Genomic DNA, 9,731 nt, shown 5'->3' with positions numbered 1-9,731 from the left:
CGCCACCGCTGATGGCGCAGCGCACCAGCGGTGACGAGCGCATTATCAGCCCGCCAGAGGGTGGGGGGCCAGCGCGTTAGCCAGCGCGCCAGCCAGCGGCGTCGACCAGCACCGGCGGCCAGCACCGGCGGCCAGCGGCGTCGGCCAGCGGTCTGCCGAGCCGCGGCGGGCTGGAGGAGGCTGCCACACCGAACGCATTTAACCACGCCGGCCAGCGCAGGGTCTGGACCAGGTTTCAGGCAAGCCGCCCTGGTCCTCCATCCCTGTGTCGCCTGCAGTTCTGGGCTGCGAGACCTCTTCACGACCCTCGTCGCCTCCTGCCTACCAGTGAAGTGACGAGGCATTCCTGCTGCCGGTCCCCTTTCATGGTCTCGACGTTCCGTGTGCACCTCTGCTCACCGGCAGTCCACGTTCCTGTCCACCGCAGCACTCACACAACACCTTTCCCGTGCGCTCCTCCCCGGCCTCCTGCGCACGCCTCAGCCGCAGACCTCCCCTGCCCTGTCCACGCCGGCGCGGTCACCGGCGGCCCCGGCGACCGCCTCCCGCTTCTTGTTGCCCTGCAGCCGGCGCCGGACGCCGGTCTCGCCGTCGTCACCGCCGTCGTCCTCCTCGTCGGCCGCCGCTTCCGCTTGCGGCCCGTCTCCTTGTCGCCCAGCGACCTCAGCTCCTGTCGGGTCACGGCCGGAGGTCACCGGTCAGGGTCGGCGATCCCGCTCTGTGACGGCGAGGATAGGACAGCGAGAAACCGCCACTGTGGTTGACGTGTTAGCATTTAAATGTGAGAATAACGCTCGGTCGCAACTGCGCAGAAGCCCGTCTACGGAAGCCAACGACCGCCGACCGATTTCCAAAGGCCAACGTGAAATAAAGACATTGTTTTCGTTTCATTTGTCTCTTCTTTGGACTAATCACCTGGACAACCGTCGCCGACGGACGAAACGGGCATTCCCGAAAGCGGGGGCCGCGGTTTACGAATACGGAGACGTGTATACGGATAACATGAGCACGATCACAAACACGAGCCGGTACAGCGCTAAGGCCACTCCCCAACTCCCGCCATCCGATGTGGAGAAAGCCGAGCGACAGCAGCGTCCGGGTGAAGAGCGTGTCCCGGGGTCAAACCGGCGGCGCGTCCGGTCGGCCGTGAGGCGGCGCGTCAGGTCGGCCGTGGGTCGGTGCGTCGGTGCTGACCTGTTTGGCGAGCCGGTCAGCCTCCATGACCCGCTCCTGGAGCATCATGACCTCGTCCTCGGCCGCCGCGTACTGCGGCAGCTTTTTGCCTACGGGCCGCGGGGCGACGGTTAGTGGCGGCCACCCCGCTCGCGGAGGGTCAGAAGCGGCGGTGGACAGGTGACGGGCGCGGGGCGATGGCCAGTGGCGGCCACCCCGCTCGCAGAGCGTCAGAAGCGGCGGTGGACAGGTGACGGGCGCGGAACAATGGACGTGCGGCACAGAATGAACGCCGCAGGGAGGGGGAGGGGGAGGGGGAGGGGGAGGCGGGCATGTCAATGGCAATGTGAATGGACAAATGCAGAAGGCACTGTGTTCGATGGACACTGCAGGAGCGTCCTGGAGACACATCAGAGACAAATGCGGTGATGGGAAGACAATGATGTCATACACTATTCCCCTACGTTACGGGAGGCATGCCAAACAACCAGACTAAGTGAAGAAAATCTGGATAAAGTCAAAATGAATTCAGTACTTCCGCATGGCCTGGTCTGCAGCCACCCACTGCAATGCTTGCAAAGACAACACACTGAAATCACCTCTGTACAACAAATATCATCTTATAAACATTTCCCATCCTTCCGCAACTTTTCAAAGTCTGCAATCTGTAAAACAGTACCCGCAAATGGTTTTAGCAGCCGTTCCCATCGCACCCCCACCACATTCTGCGGGGTAAGCGCGCGTACCCCCAGTCCCGCCCACTCTTTCACTGACCGATGAGGTGTTCGATGCGCTGGTACAGCTCCACGTCGTACTGGGTGACGAACGTGACGGAGCGGCCAGCGCGGCCGGCGCGCGCCGTCCGCCCACACCGGTGGATGTAGTCCTTGCTGTGCGTCGGGATGTCGAAGTGACCACCACGTCCACGTGCTCGATGTCCAGCCCCTGAGCGGAGCGGCACGGCCAGATGTCAGAGCGGGGCGGAAATATGTCTGGGCGGGACGGCCAGATGTCAGAGCGGGACGGACAGATATCCGAGCGGGACAGCCAGATGTCAGAGCGGAACGGAGAGCGCGGACGGAGATGTCAGAGCGGGACGGCAGAGGTGTCAGCGGGACAGCCAGATGTCAGAGCGGACGGAGAGAGATGTCAGAGCGGGACGGACAGATGTCAGCGGGACGGACAGATGTCAGAGCGGACGGAGAGATGTCAGAGCGGGACGGACAGATGTCGGGCGGGACAGACATATATCAGCGGGACGGACAGATGTCAGGGCGGGAACGGACAGATGTCAGGGCGGGCGGGACGGACAGATGTCAGAGCGGAACGGAGAGATGTCAGAGCGGGACGGACAGATGTCAGGGCGGGACGGACAGATGTCAGGGCGGGACGGACAGATGTCAGGGCGGGACGGACAGATGTCAGGGCGGGACGCGCAAGCCTACTGCTGACCAAAAACTGACAGCCAAACTAGTCACGCGTTAGCTATCGGTTCATTCCGTTACAGCGCACAGGGCCGAAGCACACTGAGGTTCCGGTGAACAGACTCGCAAGTCCCACGGATCTGTGCCGATCTGAAGCACCCATCTGAGTTATAACTCCAGGCCGGACTGACACTGACTGCAGAGACGGGCGGTGCAAGCGACACGACACCGACCTCGTGCGGGAACGGTCCGCATCTTATCACATCCAACTTATTCTCCGCCAGCATACTCTGGTGTCAAGTTTTAGTGGCCCAGCTATATTCTTGACAAGCGAGTGACGTAGTTTGGGGTGCTGGCAAACGCCAAACGATTGCGCTGCATGAGCTGTAATTTTGCCCAGCCCAGGGGCCTGCCTGTCACGTGGGGTGCAACAAGACTCCCGTCTGCATCCCGACCAGCCACCCCCGAGGCCAAATCACAAACGACATTACTATAGGCCGTGCTTTAATTCGCTTTAGTTTGTTTCAATGCTTAGTGCGGCCTAGCAGTCTCTCAAATCTGGGACGTTTGGCAACACAACACGTAATGTGAGCCGATCCAGCAGCCCAGCACCCGGGACCGCTCTCACCGCATTTCTGCACCTCGCAGCCCAGTTCACGCCACGACACCCTAGCAGCCTGGCACGGGACCAGCAGGCGTAGCAGCCGACCCGGCAGACCGGTCAGAAGTGTGTGTCCCGGCCAGGGTCAGCCGGCGTCGACCAACCGGAGGTGTAACCGGCTGGGTCAGCCCGGCGCCGACGACCGGAGGTGTTACCCCGGTCCGGGTCAGCCCCGGCACGACCGGCCAGAGGTGTGCAGGTGGGTCACCCGGCGCCGACCGGCCGGGGTATCCCGACAGGGTCAGCCGGGCAACGACCGGCCGGGGGTGTACCCGGTCCGGGTCAGCCCGGCACGACCGACCAGGGATGCAACCGGCACCGACCGGTCGTGCCCCCCTCCCTCGCATACCTGCTCGCCACATCCGTAGCCAGTAGGATGCTTGTTCTTCGATTTGAACTTGTGAGCGCGCCCAGCCGTTGTTCATGGTCATCTGGCCGTGCAGCGGGATCGCCTGGAGAGCCGGAGGCGGCGTCAGGCCACGCGCCCGGTCCGTGCCGCAGCTCGTGACGGGATTCGTCACACTCGTCAGGGTAAAGGGGCTGCAAGTGCTAGCTGGTGAGAGCGCGGGGCTCTGACGCCACCGGAGAGGTAGTGCAGAAAAAACTGGCCAAAGGCTCTGTTTACCACGAATGGCCATTGCCATCATTGATTTATCATTCCTAACTTCATTATAGCACTGTTAATATCATTCTATAATTAAATATTATCATCATATCACCGCATATCATAATATCATAAGTGTTATGCCATCAATTTCAAATGCACCTTTGTGACATTCAGTCATGCACTGTTTAGGGGAAAAACCATAAAAAAATCGCCCGCATTCCAGCCTTTGTCAACGCCAAGGCAGCAGACATATTTGGTTCCAGTACCCATGAATTTGCTTACATGATGAAAATCACAGGGAACAAACCAAATCAACACGAAACCGGCGAGTCACGCAAAGTTAAGACGCCATTGCAAGGCCACAACCCCGTTCACACCAGCAGAAGTCTCGGCCATGGGATGCCTGTACTAGTGGAGGCCAGTAGGTTAGGTCAGGTCGCGGAGGGCACGTACCGGCAGGCCGAGCGCGTTCAGCAGGAGCGAGAGACGCAACGTGTTGTTGCACGTGCCGCAGAACACCATGAACGAGTTGCCGGCCAGCTCGTTCAGGATGTGCACCAGGTACACGTCCTGCGGCACAGCCAAGGTCATGGTTAGAGGTCACGCCAGAGGTCAACGCCGGCAGTTCATGATGAGGGCCGAGGGCAGATTAGTGGTCGACTGTCACGGTCCATAAGAAAGGACACGGCTTGTAAGAGCTTTAAAGAAATTGAGCACGACATCAAGCACTTATGCAAATTCATGGGTGCAATTGAGCATGCTGTGCATGGCTGTGCAGCATTTTAAGGTTATACGGTCACACAGCCCTGCACAAGGAGCAGGCACCCGCACCTGCACAGCACCATGATCGCTTGCAAAAAAACTTATCAATCTAATCAACATGACAACTGGATATAACTACGAGATCGAACGGAAAAATGTCTAAACATTACCAACCCGTATGACATAAGGCAAAATGAAGGAATATCTGAAGGAATATCGCAAAATATAGCTCACGGCCCTTCACAACCTTTCGAAACCCAGCGAGGCCAGCGACACGGCAACAGACCAAACAGGGCTGCGTGGTACAGAAGGCAGGCCCCCCACCTTGTACTTGGCTGGGATGAAGAGATAGTACTGCTGGAGCTTGTCCACCGTCTGGTACTTGCTGGAGACCTCGACCTTAACGGCGTCGCGCAGGGCCGCGCGCTGCAGCTTCTTGACCCTGCCGGCACCGCCGAGGCGGCGTCAGCGACACCGGCCGGCAGGGCAGCGCGCTCGTCACACACGGGGCCCGGTTCGAATCCCGGGCGCGACACGTTTCAGCGGACACGACGACAGCGGTCGCGGCGGACTACAACAGGAGCAGACTCGGCAGCTATCCTAAATATGAATACCACATTGTTGGGGGCAACTGATCCAGACCCGCTCGCTGAGGTCTGGAAAGATACAACTCGCTGCTCCACCCCCCCAACCCACCAGTCAAGACCGAACCGCGTGGTGCCGACGAACAAACTGTTAAAGTATGTTACTGCACGCACATCATTCAACTTTCCTACTTCGTATGTTTTGATGACATGGGCGGCGACCGCAACATCAGTCATGCTGGTACATTACGGCGTCATTTCCAACTGCGCATTGCTGAGGGGCAAATGGCGGCGATCGCCCAACTGAACAGGGATCAACATTTATATTTACTTGTTTAATGAAATAAACAAAGGAAAACACACCGCAAAATGGCCGCCGGCAGCGTCGCTGCCAGCCCGCGACATCCGCCGCTTTCGTGCATGATTGCTATTGTTACAGAATCCCTGCAAATAGGAGCACACCTTCTTGGTCATGGTGGCGGAGAAGAGGAAGGTCTGCCGCTCGCGAGGGATTGCCTTCACGATCTTATCCACTTCCACGCCGAAGTCCATGTTGAGGATCCTGTCCGCTTCGTCCATCACCTGACGTCAGACGCGACGTGACGTCACGCATGACGTCACACGACGGGCACCATGTGATGCGGCGTCACGCGAGGGGGAAGCCACACCGTGGAGCGTGAGGTGAGCCGGCGCAGCACAAATGGCGCACCGAGACCGAAGGCATGTGGTGTGGAAGGCATGTCGCGTCGCTACCAAGTGTGACAGGCCATGGGCAGTATGCAGTCTGACGAGATATAACAAACGTAACATGGTGCACCGTGGTGACAGCACACGACGTGGCCCGACCCCACACATGCAGCGTGGTGACAGCACACGACGTGGCCCGACCCCACAGATGCCACAGCTTGGTGTGGCGTGATGGCAACGCATAACATGGCCCGATCCCAAAGTTGCCACAGCATAACACTGCAAAACAACACATGACGCGGCCCGACCCCGCAGTTGCCAGTGTGGGAGATGCTCAGTGTTCTCCGGTGATTCACGTGACTCACGAGACACTTGAGCGACCTCAGCGAGAAGCCCTTGGTGTTCTCCAGATGGTCCACACCAGTCGACCGGGCGTGGCGATGACGACGTGCGGCTTCTTGGCCAGCATCAGGCTCTGCGCCATCATGTCCATGCCGCCCACGATGACGCAGCACTTGACGCCGATCGAAGCGCCTGCGGTAGGAGGAGCAGCGCTGTGGTGGCGGCGTCACGGACAGACGCGGCGTGGACGGCGCCACTGGCCACCGTTCAGCGCTAAACGCAAAGGGAGTTTTCTGAAATCACAATCAAGCTGTACAAGAGCATGCCTGCAAGACCAGCTAATCCATCTTGAAACTTTTAACATGTCACACTAAAACTTCGAACTAAAAACTTGCCGTCCTTCAGGGTTTATCAACTCCACCAACAACAACTAGTTTTTACGCTCCCTACAGCCCATACTGCTTTCAAACACTCTACTTCCTAGTTAGCTTTCCTCTCCGCCACCCCCGCCATGGTCCAGCACTCACCCAGCGCCTCAAACTGCTCAGAGATCTGGTACGCCAGCTCCCTGGTGGCGTCAGCACGAGCGCGAACAATCGCTGCGGCGCCTCCAGCAGCCGCTGCAAGATCGGCAGCGCGAAGGCGCCCGTCTTGCCCGAGCCCGTCTCGGCCAAGCCCACCACATCCTTGCCTGCGGGACACGCAGACAGGGTTCGATGCAGGGACGTCAGGGGACAATGGGGGCTGAGTGACTCAGAGACATGGCACAATGGTAGAAGGGTAAGTGTATCTTTGGTTTGAGTAGTGTAGCGCAGACTCATGTTTTTGTCGCGACTGCGGTGCGTGGTATGTTGGGACAGTAGTGGCCACAAGCAGGACATGTATGGAGGAATGCAATACTTCAATAAGCTAACACAGATGGTGGCTTTAGAAGATGGGCTGTCCAGACTACTCACATCCTTTGCAGCCTTGTACATTTGAAACCTGATTGACATGTTCTTCCCTACTAATAGGCAGCTATCACAGACCCAGTTGATGTGATCTTTGGCCTGGACTTTGGACATTCACAAGCACAGCCTGGTGAGGATGCCATAGATCTCAAACTCATGGAAAGTGAGAGGATTTGAACAAGGCAAACTTGGAGAAAAAAGTGATGACACATCTTTAAAAAAGGAGTACCATAATTTAAAAAACAAGTAAGGAGAGTATACGTGCAATTGGCATCATGTGTCATTACCTTGCAGAGCAACAGGAACAGCTTCACACTGGATCTGAGTTGGCTTGCTCCACTTGAGCCTCTCTGTGGCTGTGCAAAGCACCTCAGTTATGCCCTGCAGGATGCATCAGCTAGTCAGCAAGGCATGCCAAAGCTCCAGATGGGACATGATACCTGAAGACAGTGCTGACTACACAAACATCTACATGACTCCAATGTGCCTACACCTGGCCACTAGCACATAGCACAAGACATAGTATACCAGACATCTGATTAAAAACTCTACTTAACATTTTAGCATGGTTCCATCCATTTACAAACATCTGTAGTGGAATGGCGAAGTGCCAAAATAATACTTAAATGTCATGTAATTCAGCTTACCAAATCAGCAAATGCCAGCTTGTCTTGGTAGGCTTCAATCTTTTCTGAGCCATCAGGGGCTGGCTCATCATCAGATGACATCTTAATGGCTTTGGCAACAGAAAAGCAGGATCTTTTACTGACCTGGGGACATTTGAAATGTTATCACATTGCCCATCAGCGCACACACTTATCTTGTATGTTCTCTGGGTTTAATATGCAAATGTTCTTTATAGTTTAAATTTAGATCCAACAAACATGCCAAAAACTGAAATATTTCATGACAATGGCACTACAAGTACTAAAAATATTGGTATTTCTATTGAATATAAAACAAGCTGGGATGTTAGTGGCCAATTTGTTATGGCAGACATTCAGTTTTTATACATGCAACTGGGTGAGAGCATATCAGAACAAAAGGCAATGAACAGATCATCATTTATCACATTAACAGATGTCACGTACAATGTGTACCATTTTTACACTTTCTTTAGCGCAGAGCAAGTCTCAAGTGCAGAGAGATGCGCATCCAGCCTCTCCACATGCACCAAGGTTCAGAAGTTGTCTATTCTGGGAATGTGATGGTACTGATAGTGAAATGCTTGCAGAAAGACACCATGACATACTGACTGATGCAATCTGAGCTCAGAAGAGATATGCATACATTTTTTGCACCCATGCTCTGTAAACAAAATAAGTATACTGCACTGAATGCCTTCACAACATTAGTGCACTGGACCTAAGGCTTGTGTGTCAAACTCCAGTCAGACCACATCAGAAAAATGCGTTAGGATCAAATTTGAATACTTCTTTAGAAGCAAAATTTAAATATTGTCCACCTCTACCCTGGAATTAATGTAGCATGTGCACCAAGCTCTGAGCTCTTTGAGTGTGTGTGTGTGAGCATCATTGGCATTTTATGACACACTCAGCTGCTGATGCTATATGGCGTCGCCTGCCTCTCAACCTGGCAGGAAGGGCGGGCACTGCAGGGAATTGAATCCCGCGCCTCTGGTTTCCCAGATGTGCAGTGGTTAGCAGACGCGTTAACCACTACACTACCAACACCCTTCTGAGCTATTTAATTTAGCTGAAATTGTGACAGCAATGGTTGCTGCCACACATGACACAATTCATGTGACATATGCATTATGCAGCCTGGCCTATACCTACTGAGTGTGGAGGTCTTTCTTCATCATCTCAAGTCTGGTGGCAAATATAAAAAACATCAGCTAGTGTCTCCATACCTACAAAAGATTGCCATAGAGTTTTGATGCACTGAACATGCTTTTTCAGCTGGCCCTGAGCTGTGCATTGCTTTTCTCAAATAGTTTCCCATCAATACTTTGTACTGGCCTGTGCTCATGCCAGTCTTGGTTCTCCAAACACATCATGTCAAAAAACTTCAAATAACAGTCACAAGATACACATAGAAAGCTCAACTTGCGTTGGTGTAACACTACAGCGAGCAATTTACAACACATCCATGCTACCAATAGACATATATCGCACGTACAATACACACCTTGCGTTCCTGAACTGACTATTTTCCTAACCACACCGTTAACAACGCGATCCTCTCCCGGAGGCCTTGACCTATCGCCTTGGTCTTGACTGGTCTTGCCGTACGAACACAGATGCAATCTGCCGCACGTGCACTTCGTCAAAATCAACCACATTTGGCACGTATTATCTGCGCCAGAATACCCAAACTTCTATGCTACTAGTTCATGGTGCCTCCAAACTATCATACTAGAGTACTACTAGACGCATTCTTTTTACGGTGATCTGATCGGTAGTTTTGTGTAGAGTACGCTTGTGATTCACCTGAAATGAATACTTTAATGATTTTTCGTGAATATTAAGGAAAGTTATTTGTATTTTACCGCGAAAAGCTCCTTTATCAAGGCAAAGC

The 9,731-nt window shown here is 54.5% G+C and overlaps 1 protein-coding gene across 1 annotated transcript in view; it reads right to left on the bottom strand.

Moving 5' to 3' along the window:
* LOC119095108 (putative ATP-dependent RNA helicase DDX47) overlaps positions 1-7,970 on the bottom strand; it is a 13,324-nt gene extending 5,354 nt beyond the window's left edge. Inside the window, exons 1-10 of the mRNA XM_037217996.1 lie at positions 7,961-7,970; positions 6,800-6,931; positions 6,320-6,432; positions 5,660-5,793; positions 4,952-5,069; positions 4,319-4,435; positions 3,608-3,710; positions 1,948-2,118; positions 1,195-1,283; positions 621-670 (exon numbers count right to left, since the gene is read on the bottom strand). Of these exons, the coding sequence (XP_037073891.1) occupies positions 621-670; positions 1,195-1,283; positions 1,948-2,118; positions 3,608-3,710; positions 4,319-4,435; positions 4,952-5,069; positions 5,660-5,793; positions 6,320-6,432; positions 6,800-6,931; positions 7,961-7,970 (1,037 nt within the window). The remainder of the gene's footprint in view (positions 1-620; positions 671-1,194; positions 1,284-1,947; positions 2,119-3,607; positions 3,711-4,318; positions 4,436-4,951; positions 5,070-5,659; positions 5,794-6,319; positions 6,433-6,799; positions 6,932-7,960) is intronic.
* Between the last annotated feature and the right edge of the window lie 1,761 nt (positions 7,971-9,731).

The sequence above is a fragment of the Pollicipes pollicipes genome, unplaced genomic scaffold, assembly GCF_011947565.3.
Source record: "Pollicipes pollicipes isolate AB1234 unplaced genomic scaffold, Ppol_2.1 Scaffold_4219;HRSCAF=4965_pilon_pilon_pilon, whole genome shotgun sequence".
NCBI lineage: Eukaryota > Metazoa > Arthropoda > Thecostraca > Pollicipedomorpha > Pollicipedidae > Pollicipes > Pollicipes pollicipes.
The sequence above is the reverse complement of the archived record's forward strand: the minus strand, read 5'-3'. Positions and strand labels throughout refer to the sequence as shown.